At 40.3% G+C, this 22,263-nt stretch overlaps 1 protein-coding gene across 1 annotated transcript; it reads right to left on the bottom strand.

The window, feature by feature from the left end:
- Positions 1–20,449: 20,449 nt before the first annotated feature.
- LOC309481068 (trace amine-associated receptor 13c-like) lies at positions 20,450–21,499 on the bottom strand (the record flags this gene model as incomplete). The annotated part of the gene is made up of 1 exon (XM_082145805.1): positions 20,450–21,499. Exon 1 carries the CDS (start codon positions 21,458–21,460, stop codon positions 20,450–20,452), a length of 1,011 nt encoding a protein of 336 aa, XP_082001931.1. The 5' UTR covers positions 21,461–21,499.
- Between the last annotated feature and the right edge of the window lie 764 nt (positions 21,500–22,263).

The following is a 22,263-nucleotide window of genomic DNA, read 5'->3' as shown; positions in this document are numbered from 1 at the left end:
GGTGGAAGGCCTAGGAGAATTATGGTGAATCTGTTGCGTCTTAAGGATAAACAATGTATTCTTTCCTCTGCCAAGAAGCTCAAGGGGACTAACATTTATATAAATGAAGATTACTCTGAGGCTGTGCTTCAAAGAAGAAAGGAACTGTGGCCAAAGCTTAAAGCTGCTAGAGCCCAAGGTCATAAGGCAATTCTAAGGTATGATAAATTGGTAATTTTGCCAAGAGATGAAAGGATTCAGGACTGAGATACATTTTAAGGTAAAAAAGATGATGTTTTTGACGTGTTTTGTGATTGCATTCCTTGTATTATACTAATGTGTACAACTAAAACTAGTAAAGGTTTGGTTTTGGCACATTTAAATATTTGTAGTATACGGAATAAAACTCAAGACATTATTAATTTAGTGCATAAACATTCAATTAATATATTAGCCCTATCTGAGACACATCTTGATAGCTCTATTAAGAATTCTGAATTATCACTTAAAGGTTTTAATGTTTTTAGAAAGGATAGAAATACATTTGGTGGTGGTGTAGCTATCTGTGTGCAAAGTAACATTCCTTGTAGGTTAAAACATAATTTAATATGCAATGACATTGAAGCTATATGGATAGAAATCCATGTACCTTATATGAAACCAGTGCTTGTCGGATGCTGTTACAGACCTCCTGATGCACACGTTGACTATTTGATATGCTTAGGTGAAATGCTTGATAAAATCTCTGATGTCAATTGTGAATTCTATTTGTTTGGAGATATGAATATTGATTGGAATGATGACAAATGTACAAAGAAAAAGAAATTGCTTTCCTATATAAGTGTTTGTAATTTACAACAAATAGTTAATATGCCAACGAGAATCTTTAGCAATAAGGCGGGCATTACAACAGCAACATGTATTGACCATATTTATACTAATGTACCAGAATTATGTACTGATGTAGTGTCAATACCAGTAGGGTTCAGTGACCACAATCTCATTGCTGTTAATAAGAAAGCTAAAGTCCCTAAAGCTAAAACTACTTTTAGTAATTATAAAAGGTCTTATAAACTATCCGCTATCGAAAATATTGTGGGAGAAGTAGCAAATGCTGACTGGAAAAATGTTTACTGTGAAAACAACTCTGAAAATTCTTTAAATGTTTTTATGAGTGTGCTCTTGAACATTGTTGATAGATATGCACCGATGAAAAATAGGGGATCAAAATCACATACTGCGAGGTGGATTGATCCAACATTGAAAAATATGATGAAGCAAAGAGATGAAGCTAAACATGTTGCTGTGATAACGAGATCATTGGACGATAGATTAAAATACTGTAAACTAAGGAACGAAGTTACTAAAATAAATAAAAGGAAGAAGAAAGAGTATTATAAAAATAGAATTGACAGTGTTAAGTATGATGGTAAAAAACTGTGGCATATTCTAAATGAAATTATGGGTAGAAACAGAAATGCATTACCTTCTTTTGTAGAGTCCGATGGACGTTTTATAACTGAATCCAAAGACATTGCTGATTATTTTAATAATTATTTAAAAAATAAAGTTAGTAATTTAAGAAAAGGTTTTAGTACACAAAAATTGTATTACTGTGAATTGATTAAAAATGAAATTATGGCTGATAAAGTGTGTAGCTTTAATTTTAATAGTGTGCAAACTGCAGAAGTTATGGCCCTGTTAAAGTCTCTTCCAACACATGGTAGTCCAGGCACAGACAACATGGACAGCATAGTATTGAATAAAACAGCTGAATATATTGCTGCTCCGTTATGCTATATATTTAATCTGTGTATAACGAGTGGAATCTATCCATCTTTGTGGAAGGAAGGGAAAATTATCCCATTAATAAAAGACAATCGATTAACTTTTAATGGGCATAACTGTAGACCTATAAGTATTTTGCCTGCGCTCAGTAAAGTCCTGGAAAAGATTATTCATACACAAATTTGTAATTATTTCCAGAATAATAATTTGATGACTATGTTTCAGCATGCATATAGAAAGGCACATTCTACCAGTACAGCTCTTACACAAATGACTGATGGATGGCTTAGAAGTATGGATAATTCGGAATTAGTTGGTGTGGTCATGTTGGACTTTAGTGCTGCTTTTGATGTAATAGACCATCAAATTTTAATTGAGAAATTACAGAGTTACGGATTTTCTCCTTCTGCTGTTACATTAATGAAAAGTTATCTTTCATATAGAATGCAACAGGTTTTTTATAACGGTTCCTTATCTAATTATGAAAGTTTAGTTTGTGGTTTACCACAAGGTAGTTGTTTAGGTCCTCTTCTGTTTTCGGTTTTTATCAATGATTTGCCCTTAACAGTCAAAACAGCGTCAATGACAATGTTTGCTGATGACTCAACTGTTTACTATGCTTCAGATTCATGTGACAAACTCAATCAGGTTCTGTCTAGAGAATTAGATTCAGTGTATAAGTGGGTTAGTGGAAACAAATTAGTATTAAATATATCCAAAACTAAAAGCATGATCATTGGATCAAAACAAAAATTGATGCTTAAACCAAAATTAAAGTTACATTTAGCCGGGCAAAGAATACAAACAGTAGAAAAGGCTAAATTGTTGGGTTTGGTTATTGATAGTAGTCTTTCATGGACAGAACACATAAATACTATTGTTAACAGAATAGGATGCGGCATTGCAGTAACAAAAAAATGCTGTCAGTATGTGAATCAGAAAACTTTAAAAATAGTAACAGAGTCATTAATATTGTGTCACTTGTCGTATTGCACTGAGGTGTGGTCCTCAGCATCAAAAAAGGACTTGACAAAAATTCAGGTTGCACAAAATAAAGCAGCAAGACTTGTTCTGGGCTGCTCAATTGAAACAAGTAGAGATCAGATGTATTCTACTCTTTCATGGCTTACTTTAAACCAAAGAATAACAGTTACTTTAAGTACTATGATATATAACACATTGAAAATGAAAATGCCGATTACTCTGTTTCACGAGTTCACATCTACATATAATTAGTACAATAAGTTTATGCGTATTTGGCGTGCTGTCCGGGGGGAGGGCTCCGAGCTCGGAGTTAGGCCCGAACCCAGAGTACTCCCCCCAGTTGGTAAGTGTAGATGGAACTGGAAGTGAGGAGATGGGGTGGAGGAGGGATGCTGACAAACTTTCAATGAACAGAGATAGGTCTGCTGTGAATTTATACTCTGTCATTGAGTTGATTACTGATTAATCTCCAGCTGTGCATAATTTGGTTAATTATCTGAACCTGCTCCTCCCGAACTTTGTTAATAAAACATAATTTCACGAGTTCACATCTACATATAATTAGTACAATAAGTTTATGCGTATTTGGCGTGCTGTCCGGGGGGAGGGCTCCGAGCTCGGAGTTAGGCCCGAACCCAGAGTACTCCCCCCATAAAAGCCAGGTGAGCGCAGGACAGCAATCGTAAAATGATGTGGAATTAATCCCCCCAAAAAGTGCAGGGCATGAGAAGGTATTTACTAAAAACGAGCTTGACTGTTCGACCGGGAGGGCTCACGCGACATCCGACGGGAACTTGGATGCTCACGGCATCGGATGGATAAGCCCATTCGGCAGTTGAATTGTCAACTCGATGACGCAAGATTTTTACGAGCATGATTTGAGAAAGAGTTTAGCCATTCAACTGGGAGGGCCCTCGCAGCGTCCGACGGGAACTTGGATGCTCACGGCATCGGATGGGTAGGCCTCGCCAGCGGAAGGGAGGGCGCCCGCTGGACTCTGTCGGGGGGCTCGACCGGCGCTTCGAAGGGGGCTGGGACACGGGAACAGAACCCTCGCGGCCCGACGAATGGGGAGCCCACACAGCGACACGAGCGCGGCCGTCCCACGACGACTAAGACGGGCAGACTCTCACTGCGATTCGAACGGAAGGGCTCGATCAGCGCTTCGGAAGGGGGACAGAGCCCGGCCCTTGAACGAGGAGCCGTTACGTGTGCGAACGGGGGAGCCTGCCATTGTTTGTAAAAATACGCTGTATTGTAGATGTTTATTGTATCGAGCTTGAACGCAGCGAACCAAATGATACTGGAAGTGGGTTGGAACTTGGTACTGAGAGTGACAATGGATGGAGCGCAGCAGGTGATGGAAATGAATAATTTAATTATGGCTTGGTAAGCGTTTTGATGTGGAAGCGGCTGGATCTGATGTAGGTTTTGAACGCTTCTGATGTGGGCCGAGTAGGGATTTGAACATTGAACGTTTATACTGCAGTAAATCAAACGAGAGTGGTACAGTTGGATGGGGTTGGCAGATTGAAAATATAAACGAAGTGAACTTTTTGCTCGATCAGTTTACTACTTGTTTAATGAAGAAAATATGGTTTCGATATCTACGATCTGTAAATATGAGATTGAAGTATGGGTATTTGAGTCGACGTTAGATGTGATAGTCAATTCGGAGCGGTGGAGAAAACCGAAGACAGCTAAGACAGACGTGCTTCCAGTGCGCAGACGGAGTTGGTGGAATGGTATGCGAGACAGTGTCGGAATACATTTGGTGAGTATGTCAATTGCAATAGATTAACTGGTATCCAGACGAGTGGGATAAGCTCTTGAATCCTTTAATGAGCAGGAATGTTTGAGATTTATTTATGGCGGGGGGCAGGCTTACCGTAGACTAATTTATTGAAAACTGAATGCTGGTTAGATAGCTCTTTTGAGCTTTTATGCTTCTGGCACCAACGTCCTGAATTTCTGCAAAGAGTAATGGGTGCTCCTGGAACGCGTTTGGCAGTTACTGTATTACAAACTGATCAAGCGGAGCTCCAGATGAGGCATCTGAGGAGTGGCAATTAACGCGGGTGAGTAAGAACGACCTTTGTTGACGCAGTGCATAGTTTAGTTTGTCGCGATGGACCAGGATTCTGTTAGTTGACCACTTTCCCCTCTGGGAAAGCCGTGACGACTATTGGAAGGAGCTGTCAACGGCTTAATCGAGGGGGAGAGAGATGTAATCGTAGAAAAAGGTTAAGCCATTCCACTGATTAGAGTAAGTTATCCATAAACTTAGGGCGAGGAGGTGCGTGATGAAAGGGCGGCCTTGCGGAATTTTGTGTATAGCATCGTTTAGGTGGCCGAGTGGCGAGAAGAATTCGTGTTTGGAATTATTTGGGCAGTCTATGAGGTTGGACGGAAGGACTGCCTCCGCTGTGAGATTGATGCTTGCAGAAAAGAGAAAACAGATACATGCAGTGTCCGCTGTGAGACCAATGCTCGCTGGACAGAGAAGAGAGAAAAATGTATGCAGTGTCCGCTGGGAGACCAATGCTCGCTGGAAAGAGAAGAGAGTAAAATGGATGCATGCAGTGTCCGCTGGGAGACCAGTTCTCCTGCTGGAGCAGACCCATCCCTGCTAGCAGTAGAGAAAATGAACTTAAGTAACAAATCCTGTGGGAGCAAAGGAAACCTCACTGCTGTGGCAGTAGAGAATTAGCCAGAGAAACAGAGCTTGCGGGAGCATAGGAGACATCACTACTGCGGCAGGGGAGAAAGTAGTTAGAGTAACAGAAATCCTGAGGGAGCAAATGAACCTCATTGTTGTGGCAGTAGAGAATTAGCCGGAGAAACAGTTCCTGCAGGAGCAGAGGAGACATTGCTGCTGCGGCAGGAGAGAAAATAACCAGTAACAGAAAACCCATGAGAGCGAAGGAAAACCTTACTGCTGTGGCAGTAGAGAATTAGCCAGAGAAAAAGAGCTCTTGCGAGAGCAGGAGACGGCCTTGTTACAGCAGCATAGAAAATTAGTTGGGGAAATGGAGTTCCTGCGGCAGCAGAGGAGACATCAATGCAGTGGCATTAAACAAGATTAGCTAAAGAAACAGGGCTCCTGCGGGAGCAGAGGAGACATCAGTGCGGTGGCAGTGGAGAAAATAGCCGAAGTAACGGAAAACCTGTGGGAGCAGAGGAGACATAACTGCTGTGGCAGTCGAGAAAATAGCCAGAGTAACAGAAAACCTGTGGGAGCAGAGGAGACATAACTGCTGTGGCAGTCGAGAAAATAGCCGAAGTAACGGAAAACCTGTGGGAGCAGAGGAGACATAACTGCTGTGGCAGTCGAGAAAATAGCCAGAGTAACAGAAAACCTGTGGGAGCAGAGGAAACATCACTGCATTGGCATTAAACAAGATTAGCTAAAGAAACAGTGCTCCTGCAGGAGCAGAGGAAACATCACTGCTGCGACAGTGGAGAATTAGCTGGAGTTACAGAAAACCTGTGGGAGCAGAGGAAACATCACTGCTGTGGCAGTGGAGAAAATAGCCGGAATTACAGAAAACCTGTGGGAGCAGAGGAAACGTCACTGCTGTGGCAGTGGAGAATTAGCTGGAGTAACAAAACCTGCGGGAGCAGAGGAAACATCACTGCTGTGGCAGTGGAGAATTAGCCGGAGTAACAAAACCTGCGGGAGCAGAGGAAACATCACTGCTGTGGCAGTGGAGAATTAGCTGGAGTAACAAAACCTGCGGGAGCAGAGGAGACATCACTGCTGTGGCAGTGGAGAATTAGCCGGAGTAACAGAAAACCTGCGGGAGCAGAGGAGACATCACTGCTGTGGCAGTGGAGAATTAGCCGGAGTAACAGAAAACCTGCGGGAGCAGAGGAAACATCACTGCTGTGGCAGTGGAGAATTAGTTGGAGTAACAAAACCTGCGGGAGCAGAGGAAACATCACTGCTGTGGCAGTTGAGAATTAGCCGGAGTATACAGAAAACCTGTGGGAGCAGAGGAGAATTAGCCGGAGAAACAGTTCCTGCAGGAGCAGAGGAGACATCACTGCTGTGGCAGGGGAGAAAATTAGCGAGAGAAACGGAAATCCTGTGGGAGCAGAGGAGACACTGCAGTGGCAGTAAACAAGATTAGCTAAGGGAACAGAGCTCCTGCGGGAGCAGAGGAGACACTGTTGCGGCAATGGAGAAAAAGCCGGAGTAAGATAAAACCTGTGGTAGCAGAAGAAAACATCACTGCTGCGGCAATGGAGCAAATAGCCAGAGTTACAGAGAACCGATGATTAACAACGTCAAGTACACTGATTTTTGATAACGATTGTTCGTTTATCTGTTGCTGGTTTCTAAGGAGACAGCTTACGGAAAAGACAACTCTTTGCCTGAATTTAGTTTAGGCACTTTGTGTTTGTTTCATTTTGTTTCATTTAAGGATCATTGAACTATTGGTGTAAAGCACATTGCTTGTAACCATGTATAAAAACATTTATGCTATAACTAAGTTTCTACGCGATTTATGCAGATAAATTGCAGGACATGGTTAATGATACAAGTTAGGTTAAAGATTCTGAGCGCATGCGTTCAGCACGTAATGCACGAGGCCGCGAGCTACTGTAGGCCTACTTGTGAGTTTTAGTCACAAGAAAGCAGCGCGTTAATGACAGAATATAATTTGGACCAACACCATTTAAAACGTGTCCCCCTCGTTATAACTGAACAACTGAATGCGATGCGAAATTTAACCACGGAGCGGAGCGCTCGCGGTGTTCGGCCAACGGGGTTGAGAGCGTAGGCTGGTCGACCGGTACTGAATCTGCGGCGCTGCTCTTTGAGGGCCTGCGGCTTCGGCCTGGAGCTGTTGGAGAAGCCCGTTCTTTCGCGTGAAGAGGGCGGCATTGCCCGAAACGTGAGCGTGGTGCTTGCAGGCCCTATGACCATTCTCCATGGCAGGGAAAAACGTTACTTGAATGATCTGATTTAGAAAAAAATAAATAAAAATAAATGCGGAAGAAGATCGCTGGTATTTCGCCCGTGGTGGCAAAGACCCGTTTATTTGGCTTGATGCCCGCAATATAACACCCGAGGATTCTGGCAAATATTCCAAAAGGACGGAAAATTCCTTCATCGGATGGGAGAGCTTGATTCGGACATCTTGGCAAGATAGGGCGCAGCCAAATGCTGACAAACTTTCAATGAACAGAGATAGGTCTGCTGTGAATTTATACTCTGTCATTGAGTTGATTACTGATTAATCTCCAGCTGTGCATAATTTGGTTAATTATCTGAACCTGCTCCTCCCGAACTTTGTTAATAAAACATCATTTAATCAAATAGTATATTGTAATTCCGTGCATAACCATGACACCAGAAAGGCAATTAATGGTTATATAACGACCCCCTATCCAAAAACTAATTTTATGAAGAAAACATTATTGTATAGAGCTATTGTCATTTGGAATAACATTCCCATTCAAGTGCGTCAGCTTTGTAATAAGCTTTCATTTAAAAAAGGTGTTAGGTGTTTTTTATTGATGTAGGTTTTGTTATTTTGATTTTAAGTAAGGTTATTATAATAATGTTATATTTATTCGGATTATAAATTGAAATTAAATTGTATGTATGTATGAGTATGTGTTTGTTTGTGTATGTAGGTATTGATATGAAATATGTATGTGTTAATTGTTATGACGAAATGTTTTTGTTGTTATGTAATAATGTACATTTTTAGAGCGGACCCCAGGAAGACTAGCTGACTGCATAGACTTTCAGCTAATGGGATCCTAAATAATAAACAAATAATAAACAGCGCGCCGCGAGTGAGGCATAATATAGCCTACCTAATAATCCTGGAAAAAAGTTTCCTCAGAACAGTACTGATATGAGGAGCAATAGATCCCACTGAGGAGTGAGGTAGGCTAAGTTATCTTTTCTCAAGTGTTAATGTGGAATAAATAACGTTATGGAATAACGTTAGTGTAGGCCTATGTAAACCGCAAAAAGATTAATCGTGTTTCTATAATATGAATCGCGTGTCTGTGTGTGAAAGAATAAACCGCTTTAATCAACTAAAATGCTTTGCTATACTGAGATGAGTAAAAACCGACTGAAATATGTTGAAATAAAATGTCTTTGTATAAGCAACGTATTAAACTGCAAATTAATATTTATATGCCCTAATATTTCATAAAAACAACGTTACAGTCAGGCGAAATATGAAAGACAACATTTTGTTGACTAGATTTGGGTACAGTTTTTACTGTAGAATATACTGCCACATCAAATAAGCAAATTTGTTTAGCAATTTCTGCTCATATGTTCTGTATATATTAGGGGTGTAACGATTCATCACCTACATCGATGTATCGATTTATATTCCTATGATCCAACTGGATTGATCTGTGCTCGGCAAGTTGGCCTTCCGGACGACATATATCGATCTAATATCGTTTTAAAAGGTAATGAATCGATTGTATCGATACTAGGAAATAGCGCATTGGATTTAAGCACGTTAGACTTTATATGGATGTTTTTTCTTTGCACATTTAATGATAAAGGTGTTAAACGTGACTTGATTCAGTCTGCCTATCTGTGTCGTCGTCGCCATGCGTGACGCGCCAGCAGCAGCGCGACAACAGTCAAGCAGCGCAAAGTCTCTCACCTCAGAAAAACGTCTCAGGTTACGTATGTAACCCTGGTTCTCTGAGAGGGAACGAGACGCTGCGTCGAGACGCGGTGGGAACGCCCTGCGTGATTGCGTCGTGAAGCACGTGTATAATCAGTCCAATGGAAAGACGAGACGTCATAGGCGGGTGACGTCATCGACCAGGAAACTATAAGGCAGCCCCGCTGACACAGATTGCGTTAGCTTCTGAAAGGCCGAAGCAAGTCGATCACAGGCATGCAGGGAGTATGGCAAGGCGACGCAGCGTCTCGTTCCCTCTCAGGGAACCAGGGTTACATACGTAACCTGAGACGTTCCCTTTCAAGGGAACTTCGAGCTGCGTCGAGACGCGGTGGGAACCCTATACCCACGACGCCATATGACAAATGCCTGTTCTGTATGAAGACCATGCGCATACTAGGAAACAAGCACCCTAGACCCTGGAGTGGAGCCTAGGTCCAAGTCATAAAATCTAACAAATGTATGCGGTGAGGACCTGCCTGCCGCCTTACAGATGTCATAGAGTGAAACTCCTGATAATAAAGCCTTAGAGGCAGCCATACTCCTGGTAGAATGGGCCGGGACAGCCAAAGGTGAAGGCTGTCCGGCCGCTTCATAAGCAAGTGAGATAGCCTCAACTACTCACTTGCTCATTATCTGTTTAGATGCAGGGCAACCTATCTTAGGTAACCTGAAGCAGACAAATAACTGCTCTTATATATATGCCACAGGGCAGCTCTGTGGACATAAGCATCCAAGAGCCCGGACAGGGCAAAACAGATTAAGTTCTTCCTGATCTGGCTTGTATTAAGGTGGAGGACAGAAGGCCTGCAGCACAAATGACCCACAAATTTAGTAGGAATACAACCCGGCAAGGGGTGAGGAAAGACTATCACCATACCAGGTGCAAATCCAAGTACGTGCAGGCCTCAGCCTCAAGTACCACAGAGAAGATGAAATAAGGATCTCTCCTCAGAGATAACCCAGCAAAGAAACATTCATTGCAGGAATCAAGTACTGTACCATAGGGCAGATAGCAAGATTTCAGAAGGCATTCTCCGCACCAGGCAGAGAACAGTTTCCATTTCAATGCATATTCAGTCTTCTCGTGGAGGGAGCTCTAGACTGGAGTATGGTCTCCACGACCTCAGTCGAGAGACCTGAATCTATGAGCTGGGCCCCCTCAGAGACCGAGCCCACAGTATCCATAACTCTAGATGAGAGTAACTCCCGGGAGCAACGATATCGGGAAATGCGTATAGGTGTAGCCTCAACCACACCTAATACGTTGCATCCAGTTCAAGCAGAGCTGGATGCATCAGGGAGAACCAAATGGGCAATGCGTTGTATAAACGATGCGAAAGGTAGACTTGAGTTTTGACCGAAGTTCTCCTAAAGGAGCTCCACCACCTTGGGCTGAAGTCCCCATTCCCCGGGCCTCAGCCCCTGCCTCAACAGGATATCTGCTCTGATATACGAGACCATCAGTGTGTTGTCCGGAAGGGCAAGCACATGGTGACCTCTCAGGTCTGGCAGGAAGTATTTGAGAGCTCGAAATACCGCCATCATTTCTAGCCGATTTATGTGCCAAGAACGTTGATGGTCCTGCAAAAGACCTTTCGCCGAGCGGCCACTCATGACCGCCCCCCATCCTGTGAGGGAAGCATCCGTCGAAAGCGTTACGCGTCGACAAGAAGCCCCCAGCACTGGGCCCTGGGCGAGGAACCAAGGTTTCTTCCACATGACCAAGGCACGAAGGCATCGCCGCGTGACCTTGATCGTGCGAAATGGATTTCCCTTCGGAGAAAACCCCTTGATCCTGAGACACCACTGCAAAGGTCTCATGTACAAAAGGCCAAAAGTGATTACGTTGGACGCAGCTGCCATGAGCCCCAACAGTCTCTGAAACTGTTTCACAGTGAGTGACTGGCCTAGTTTTACCCCCTTTACGGCTGTGAGAATCGCAGAAATACGTGCAGGAGACAGACGTGCCTGCATTATTGTCGAATCCCATAAAACACCCAGAAAAGTGGTCCTCTGCCTTTCTTTAGCTGGAAGGAGCACACTCTTCTTGGCGTTGAGCCACAACCCCAACATCTTTAAATGAGAGAGAACGACATCTCGATGCCGAACTGCCATCTGCTCAGATTGAGCTAGGATCAACCAATCGTCGATAAAGTATAATACGCGAATGCCCTGGAGTCTCAGAGGAGCCAGAGCTGCATCCACGCATATTGTAAAGGTGCGGGGTGATAAAAAAGGCCTAATGGAAGAACCCGATACTGGTATGCTTCGCCCCCGAAAGCAAACCTCAGGAACCTCCTGTGATGAGGATGGATAGATAAGTAAGCGTCCTTCAAGTCTATTGTGACAAACCAGTCCTCGGACTGAATCTGTGACACAATCATTTTAGCGTAAGCATACTTTAACTTGAGATTCTGAAACCTGCTGTTTAATTGACGCAGGTCTAGAATAGGACGCAACCCCTCATCCTCTTTCGGAACAATGAAGTAACGGCTGTAAAACCCTGACTGTCTGCTGGGAGGAGAAACCCCTTCTATAGCTCCTTTTGCAGAAGTGTCAGTACTTCCTGCTCCATAACCAGAGCCTGCTCGGGGTCCACCACTGTGGGGAGGACCTCTAGAAATCTGTGCGGACGAGAACCGAACTGAATTCTGAAACCCTTTTCTAAAGTGTGCAGGACCCACTGAGAAATATATGGCAGTAGTTTCCACGCTGCCAGAAATTCTACTAGGAGAACCAGTCTCTCGAGACTGGCCTCTGGATTTGGTTGAACAGTCACTTTGGTGCCCTGAAGCGGCTAACCGGCAGGGAACAACCAAACTGACCGTTCTACGCCCCTCCTCGGAGGATCGTATGGGGACGCTGACACCTCGGTGCCCTGAACGGAGAACCGACAGGGAACAACCGAACTGGCAGCGCTGCGACCCTCCTCAGAGAGTCGCACCCCAGAGGGTGCCGAGGAGAAACGATTTCTCAAAACCGTCCCTGCCCCGGAGGAACCTTCAGAAGCCTGATAGCCTCAGCGTCAGGACTTCTTGTCTAAGTTTTAATAGAGATAACGACAGTCCTCAGATCTTGCCTACCTCTAACTAGCTTTGTTCCTACGACCCTCCTCGGAGGATCGTTGGAAAAAGCAGGCACCTCAGCGCCCTGAAACGGCGAACCGGCAGGGAAACCGAACTGACTGCTCTACGTCCCTCCTCGGAGGATCGTTTGGGGACGCTGACACCTCGGTGTCCTGAAACGGCGAACCGGCAGGAAAACCGAACAGCCAGCGTTGCGACCCTCCTCAGAGAGTCGCACCCCAGAGGGCGCAGAGGAGAAACGATTTCTCAAAACCGTCCCTACCCCGGAGGGGACCACCCTCAGAAGCCTGCCGCCTCGGCGTCAGGGCTTCTTCCATTTTTAGCTATTTTAGAGATAAAGCAGTCCTCAGATCTTGCATATCTCTAACTGGCTAGACTGTGACCGCCACCCAGGTCCCCATCGATCGGTGAGGAAGAAACCTTTGGAACGCCGCTGAAGAGTTTATCTCTTCGTTTTAAAGCGGAGCATCCAGAAGAAAAGCATCCATATTTTATCTTAATTTTTCTTTTCATTCATCCATGCTTATATACTTTACCTACCAGTGCTGCCTAATAATATTTATCTATTATTTATAGTGGCTGGTGGGTAACGTCGGGGTTATGATGACGCCAACACGGGAGAGAGATAGCTCGCAAGCGTCTCTTTAACCCGAGGCACTGTCATACCATGATACTTAATACCCATAACATTACTATAGTAGAAGTTTAGGGATAAAACACATAAACAGAAACCGGTTTATTCCACGATCTCGACACCTCAGTGTGGAGATAGGGGAAAAAACGGCACTCCCCGACGAGGAGGCTGAGATATAGAGTTTTCCTTATATTTTCACTCTCATATATGTTCGGCTGGCCAGTAATATTTAACTTAGCAACAGCACTATATAAAACCTCCTTTTATAAGCTCCTCTTTATTCAACAGAGTTATGAGCTGACTTATTTATTTATTGAAAACTCATAAACATCTGCCTTATTTTTATATTTTTTCTTTTATTTCTTTTTTAAACAAAAACACTATAACGATACCAATTCCTCGGAACTGGAAATCGCAGCATGAGTGCCTCATCCCGGGGAGGAGAAACCGCAGAGCGTGCTTCTCCCCGAGATAAGGCACTGGATCGAACAGGTGTTTGTTGGAACCATTTGCGATCCCCAAGATGCGCGTCGACGCCGTGCCTCGGCAGCAGCGGGACCCGCGCCTCGGGGCGCGCGCACCGAACCGTCCTCCTCGAAGAACGGCCGGCGGGAGCGGAGCGTCCTCACGGACAGCTTCTCGCAATGCTCACAGTCAGCCCCCTCGAGAACTGACTGTTGGCATGCTCCACTCCCATACAAGCAACACAAAGCTGAAGTGTGTGTCCCCACCCGTGATATAACGTGGGGAGGGAACAACACAACGCTTGCTCGCTCTCTTTTGACATAATATATATATATTGCAATTTGACAGACAACAATAAATATGACAAGGACAGAATACACAGATCGCTTGCTGAAGGCACAGAAGCTAACGCGATCTGTGTCAGCGGGGCTGCCTTATAGTTTCCTGGTCGATGACGTCACCCGCCTATGACGTCTCGTCTTTCCATTGGACTGATTATACACGTGCTTCACGACGCAATCACGCAGGGCGTTCCCACCGCGTCTCGACGCAGCTCGAAGTTCCCTTGAAAGGGAACGGACTTTCCTGTCACTTCACTAAAGTCATACGAGAATGCAACGTCGTAAATTAGTAAGTTAAGAAAAAAAAAGTAAAATACCAATAAATTACGTTATTGGTACACCATGTGTGTTACTATTTATCAGGAGCAGTTTCCATGTTTCTTTACCAGTGCTTCTAAGTATTGTGTATCACCATGGTAACCTAATTGTTGTTTGTTTCCATAACAAAATGCCACTTACTGGTTATTTTGTATATTTTTATATGACTGTGGTGGCTCATACCAAGATTGTATTAACAAAAACTAGTTTGGGACTGCTATTTAATAGCTTAACCTCGCAGTGCCTACTGTCTATCAGTATTTGTCATATTCTTAAATTTTTTTTGTTAAGTAAAGGGGGACAGAACTTGTGTGTCAACAATTTTTGTGTAAACAAATGTATTATAATAGGCTTATATAATTCCTAAAAAGGTGGGTTGCGGCTTGATGACCATGGGGAAATGTGGGTCCCATAGCCAAACTATTCAAAACATAATTCAATGTTGTGATAATCGTAATTAATAATCACAATTACAATTTCAAGGGAATAATCAACAATTATCATTTTTGTCATATTCGTTCAGTCCTACCTATTAAAATAAAATGTGAATGCATTTGACATTAATTTGTGTTTTACTTGTTTGTTTATATCCATAATTAATTGATACCTGATTCACTTACAATAATTTTTGGCTAAAAAGTGACTGAATCGATTTCAAGTCACTGAATCGTTTCGGATCGACAACCATGAATCGTGAATCGAATCGAATCGTTGTTAAAACGAATCGTTACACCCCTAGTATATATATATATACACACACACACACACTACCGGTCAAAAGTTTTAGATCGGTAAGATTTTTTATGTTTTTAAAAGAAGTCTCTTCTGCTCACCAAGGCTGCATTTATTTGATTAAAAATACAAACAAAAACAGTCATATTGTGAAATATTATTACAATTTAAATCAGCTGTTTTCTATGTGAATATATAGTAAAATGTAATTTATTCCTGTGATCAAAGCTGAATTTTCAGCATCATTACTCCAGTCTTCAGTGTCACATGATCCTTCAGAAATCACTCTAATATGATGATTTGAGGATCAAGAAACATTTATGATTATTATCAGTGTTGAAAACAGTTTTTTAAAATTTTATTTCATGATGCTATGATGAATAGAAAGTTCAAAAGAACAGCATTTATCTGAAATAGAAAGCTTTTGTAACATTAAACACTACCGTTCAAAAGTTTGGAGTCAGTAAGAATTTTAGTTTTATTTTTGGGGGAAATAAATAAAATAAATCAATACTTTTATTCATCAAGGATGAGTTAAACTGATCAAAAGTTACAGTAAAGACATTTATAATGTTAGAAAATATTCTATTTTAAATAAATTCTGTTCTTTTGAACTTTCTATTCATCAAAGAATTGTGAAAAAAAATTGTACACAACTGTTTTCAACATTGAAAATAATAATGAATGTTTTTTGAGCATCAAATCATCATATCAGAATGATTTCTGAAGGATCATGTGACACTGAAGACTGGAGTAATGATGCTGAAAATTCAGCTTTGATCACAGGAATAAATTACACTTTAAAATATATTAAAATAGAAAATAGTCATTTTAAATTGTCTTAATATTTCACAATAATACTGTTTTGTTTTATTGTTTTTTATCAAATAAATGCAGCCTTGGTGAGCAGAAGAGACTTCTTTTAAAAACATCAAAAATCTTACCGATCTAAAACTTTTGACCAGTAGTGTGTATGTATATATATATATATATATATATATATATATATATATATATATATATATATATATATTAGGGCTGGGAATCGATTAAAAAAAATTAACTAATTAATTGCACAATTTCTGTAATTAATTGCAATTAATTGCGCTTCCCCCAAGCTTGTAATCATCAATATTTAAACTTAGAATCACCTAATTAAACAACACAGGAAAAAAAGGGAACAGAAAATAGCCCTATATTAAAATATTAAACATCAATATATCAATATATTATTCTTTTTCAATAATCAATCAACATAATCAATTTAACAGATTATTATTATTATTATTACTTTATTAATTATTAAAACAAAATATAGTCCTACAAAGCTATTATTACCAGAGCATGTGATCAGAGCAGGTCATTTTACCATTGTTGCCCAGCATGGCTATACCAGCTCAGCAAACAGAAGTCAACAGAGAAATTTCACGTTACTTGAGTGGACTTTACTTTTCCAGTGCTTAGTACATGATTGAAGCCTTTGGGCCATTAACGACAGAGCGACACACACACACACACACACACACACACACACACACACACACACACACACACACACACACGGAACGGAGAGCTCGCCGCTGCTGGGCCATTAACGACAGAGCGAGCCGACACACACACACGCACGCACGCACGCGCGCGCGCGGAGCACAGAGCACGCCAACCGGCCGACCGACCGACACACACACACTCACGCGCGCGTGCGCGCGGAGCACAGAGCGCGACGCACATACCGAGCGGAAAAGACCCGCTCATGAAAGCTGCCCGAGAATGAAACCTGACCGCCTTTAATAGCAGACGCAACAGGAAATCATTAAAACGAGGCAAAAAAAAAAAGTGCTGCGTCAATTGCGTTATTTTTTTTTAACGCGTTAAACATTTCAAATTAATCGCAAAGATTAACGCGTTAATTCCCCCAGCCCTAATATATATATATAATACTATTTTTGTCAAAAATAAAGTCATCAACTAAGATGTTAGCTGTTCCAATGTTGGCTATATTCAAACTAATGAATACATATGATAAAATGTAGGGCTATAATCATTTTTTTTACAAAGAAAGAGTACACTTGAAATATTGTTGAAATTGTAATTATTGTTGTAATTGTAACCTTTTTAATAAAATAGCAAAACATATTTACAAGATAAGATGTAAGCAAAATCTTAAATGGTCAATATAAGTCTTCTTCTAAATATATCTTTTGTCCTTGCATTCATTCTTGGCTCAGTCAGTATCACACCTGAATGAATGGCTCATTATGCAGAGTCATTACGCATAATGGGTGGGACATTGTATTCTCAGGTGTAAACCACTCCTCCTTCACGCCCCCCTCGCATATTGGCTTTCCAAGCAAAACCTGTTTTACACAATTTAAATCAATGTATTGTTTTATTGTGAACGATAAAGCAAGACTATTTTCACATAATTTTGAAACCAGAACTCGAAGCGACAACATCCATTAGTCAAAAGTCTTATTGACGCATATTTAGTATGAGTTTTGTGGTCTTGTTTCAGCAACTTTCATTCTTATTTTTTTCAATAATCACGCATAAACATTATTCTCTTAAAAATACAAACATCTACATACATGTTCCTCACATATTATGGTAGCCCTGTTTGTGCTATATAGAGTGAATTTACACCTTTGCCATTAACATGTTTATAAATAACTGAAAAAAGCACAAATGTCAGGGCATGTCAGAACATCTCAAGGGCCCCAAAAACACATCAGACCCCAGAGGGTTAAAAGCGCTCTTTAATTTAAATACATTTATAAAATTGTATTATATATAATAATATAATTAAAATTCTAACAACAATCAGTGTAATGACAATTTTATTCTTTACATTGAAAACACTTGAATTAGCCTAATTCAACACTGTCTGGGTGTATTAAAACTTCAGAATTATATCCATATAGACCTGCAACAGTGATAAGGTAAAGCTAAGAGTGGTCCAGACCAACCTTCCGAACGTATGACTAACTAAGAAAGTTTCGGGAAACACGTATTAACGATAAGGTAAAGCTTAAGGTGTAACTTAAGAACGACGTAGCGTTAAGAAGGTTTCGGGAAACCCAGCTCTGGTCAAAATCTTGACTGGTTGTCATTTGGTCACTCGCTTTGTGTGTTCAATTTATATTAAGGTTACTCAAGTACTTAAATATATAATTACACTGTAACAATGACACCTTAAAATAAAATGTAACCAAAAATGTTGTTGCATGTAATGAGAGTGTGTGGGTGTGTGTGTGTGTGTGTGTGTGTGTGTGTGTGTGTGTGTGTGTGTGTGTGTGTGTGTGTGTGTGTGTGTGTGTGTGTCTGTGTCTGTGTCTGTGTGTGTGTGTGTGTGTGTGTGTGTGTGTAAATGAATGAATATTGTATATACACCACTCATGTTGGGTGTCCATATTTTATGGGGACATAGACATAATGATTTATACATTGTACAAACTATATCCCCTGAACCTAACCTTACCTCTAAACACAACCCTCACAGAAAAAACTTACATTTTCAAAAAAACATAATTTAGTATAATTTATCAAATGTTTTCTTCATGGGGACCATAAAAAATGTTTCCTCAAGGTCAGACATTTCTTCTTTTTTTTATTTTTATTTTTTTTTTATTACAATTTAACACATATTTCACAAACAATACAATCACAAAAAACATCAAGGAAAATACTACCAAGTATATCGACCAGGAAAAAATAATAATAAATAAATAGAAGAATCTACACTACCACAGTCTGTGGGTTATCCATTATTCCATTTGAGTTTATCATTTTATAGTCTCTCTCTATATAATTTAGTACTAAGGCCCATATAGATCGGAACTCTTGCAGTCTTGAATGCTGTTTACTTGTAATTTCTTCGATGGGCAAGAAATCTATTATCTGCTCCAGCCATTGACCCAATCTGGGTCCTGACTGGGAAATCCATGCAGTAAGTATACATTTTTTAGCAAAATAAGAAAACATTGTAAACACACATTTTCTTATAAAGGGACACTTATTTTCCATATCATAATTCAGTAAATATAATATAGGGCATAGCTCAAAAGTACAGTTGTACATATCTTGAATTACTTTATGAATCTTCTCCCAAAAAGAAAAAACAGCTTTACAATACCAAAATAAATTCATAAATGTTCCTAACTCAGTTCCACATTTTCTACACATAGGAGAATTTGTATAATTAAATGTATTAAGCTTCACTGGAGTTATGTAGTATTTATACAGAAATGTATAGTTAGTTTCTTTAACTTTAATGTCACTCAGTGGTAAGGTCAAATCAGTACACAGCATTAACCATTCTTTTTCACTAAACTTCTTTTTAAGCTCTAATTCCCAATTTGTTTTTAAAGAAGAAAAAGAATTCTGGGAGCTTTCTAACAAAATTTTATACAGATGAGATATCTTCCCCTTAACCGAAGTAGCAGAGATAATAGATTGTTCCAACTCAGTAGGATATAATCTAAGTTGTCCCTTTTTATGTAGAGATATAATAATGTGACGAACCTGCAGATATTTAAAAAAATCTGTTCTAGGAATTTGATATTCACCACAAATAGCAGTAAAAGATTTAACAGATTCAGAGTCTGCATCAAACATATGCGCAAACATTATGTAATATATAACATATATAATGTCAGACATTTCTGATATTACTACCTTTGTGGGGACGTTTGGGTTTGGGTACCAGGACACACACACACACACACACACACACACACACACACACACACACACACACACACACACACACACACACACACACACAAACATGCACACAAACTGTGATTTCTAATCCAGGAACCATGTTTGAGAACTTTGAGAGCCTTGGTGGAAGAGTGGGGTAACATCTCACAGTAAGAAAAGGCCAGTCTGCTACAGTCCATGAGGATGATCTGTGGGACTTACAGCAGCTCCTGGCTACACCAGATATGACTGCTTATTTTGATATTGTTCAGGGACTCATTGTTCCATTTCTTTTAGTCAAATGTCTGCGGAACTTGTTTATTTTATGTTTATGTTGTTGAATATTTGTATGTTCATAACAATATTTATACATTAAGACATTTTCTGGAAATAAACGCAGTTGAAAGTTAGAGGACATCACTTTTTTACCGAGTTTAGTTCTGTATGACTGTCCCTTTTTTGTCATTATGTTTTTGATAACACAGATGCAACATGACTGAAGAAAGTGATTAAGCATAAAGCACATAATATCTACATTTACAATTTAGTTTATTTAATGAGCTAATTTAATACAATTTATGAACTAATTTCAGTTTAATTAATTGTTCAAATTGAACATCAAAAGCAGAAAACATATTCTCTGAAATAAAACAAAGATACAAGTAGTGTAAATTACAAATATAAATCCTACAAAGATAATCATATCCTTTATGAGTGACAGCTTTACCAGTTTTATTGCAACTAATGCTCTGTAAAAATATCGACCAGAGAGGATCCTGGCTGAAATATTTTCAGAGTTAAAATTTGTTTAACTGTCTTTTTAAACCAGGGATAAAATATAGCATATACCAGAGGATCCAGAGATGGGTTTATGTTCCACATCCATGTTAAAATAATTCTGGCTAAGGCAGAGTTTATCAATATATAACAGGTATAGTATGGAACATAGCCAATCATATAAACCATCACAATGATTCCTAATATCAGAGCAGCTTTACTCTCAGATTTCCTCTTCAATGAACCTTCTGTTACACATTTACCACCATTCATCAGAGAGTTTATAACTTTCACATGCTGATGTACTACATAGAAAATCCTCATATATAAAGTTAGGGATATGATACATGGAAAAATAAAAGTAATTAAGGCATCAGCGATAAAAAAGGGAAGTCCCCCACTAATAGCACAATCTCCATAACACACCTCAACTGTGGATGAATTAATGTTAAAATATTTATACACAATTATCATTGCAAGAGCATAAGAAAATGAAAAAACCCAGCTCAGACAGATGCTTATTACAGTTTTAGTTGTGGTTATTTTCTGTGAGTAATGTAAAGGGTAACACACAGCCACATAACGATCAACAGCAATTAAAACTAAACTACTGAGAGATGCTGTGGAGAGCAATGTAAAGGCTAAAAGATACAGACTACACAAAGTTTTTCCAAAGTACCAACAATTAGCCTCAATCGTTGTGATGGCCTCTACGGGCATCACAAAAAGTCCAAAAAGCATGTCGGCCACAGCCAGAGAGAGAATAATCAGGTTTGTTGGAGTGTGAAGCTTCTTGAAGTGAGAGATAGAGATGATCACCACCAGGTTCAGAAACACAGTCCATGCTGACAGCAATGAAAAAAACACATACATAATAATGTATTCATGTCTAGAGAATTCAAAGCTCTTGATACATGATGAGTTGATGGCAGGAAAGCAGTAATGAGTCTCATGATCCTCTGTCTCATTAGCCATGAGTGAGTCTCCTCATGTTAGGAGTTTGTTCTGCTCTCTTTCTTGTCATATCATTTATACAGTGTCTAGATCAGATGGCCCACCCATCTACTGCCCACTGATGATGTAACATTCAAACATTTTTATTTATTTATTAATTATTTCTTATTTTAAATCTTTTTCTTGTTGAACATTAGCTTTGAAATGCAATTGATTTCTTCAGTCCAGATTCAAATTTTCTTACACTGTGTTCAAAAGGTAATGGATTATTATTAGTATTAATACATTTTTTTGCTTAATTTCTTCGCTGTTTTGGTATTGTTTAGTATTTCCACATGAAAGCAAAGCACAGGTGGAACTGAACTGAACACCGGTGTGGTGGTTTCTGCTTTAATCAGTAATCAGCCACTGTAGATCACCCTTCCTTTGAGCGGCTCCTGGAACTCATCGAGGGGTTCCTTGGTGTGGTTAAGATGATTTCTGTGAATTAGGAATGGGGTCCATAAATAGAGGGGTTATGTCATCCATTGGAACTCAAGAATGCTTGAGCTGTCCATAATCCTCCCAGTTTACCCTGTAAATTAACTATTGCAATGTAGTAGGTGGGCAATAACTGTCCCGTATACAGAACACATTATCAAAAATGGTGAAATAATCTTTATACTGAACAGTGAAAAAGCTATTGAATTGAACATATGTGTAATAAAATGTTTCAGCACCCAATGACATCCATTATATGGACAAAAATATATATGTTTTTTTCTGCTCGTGCCATCTAAGGTTCATTGTGTCAACTTTGACCATTGGGTGGCGCATATCCCTTT

This window comes from Leuciscus leuciscus (assembly GCF_965113295.1).
Source record: "Leuciscus leuciscus genome assembly, chromosome: 18".
In the NCBI taxonomy this organism is placed as follows: Eukaryota; Metazoa; Chordata; class Actinopteri; order Cypriniformes; family Leuciscidae; genus Leuciscus; species Leuciscus leuciscus.
Note: the sequence above shows the minus strand (reverse complement) of the source record. Positions and strands in the feature narration are given on the sequence as shown.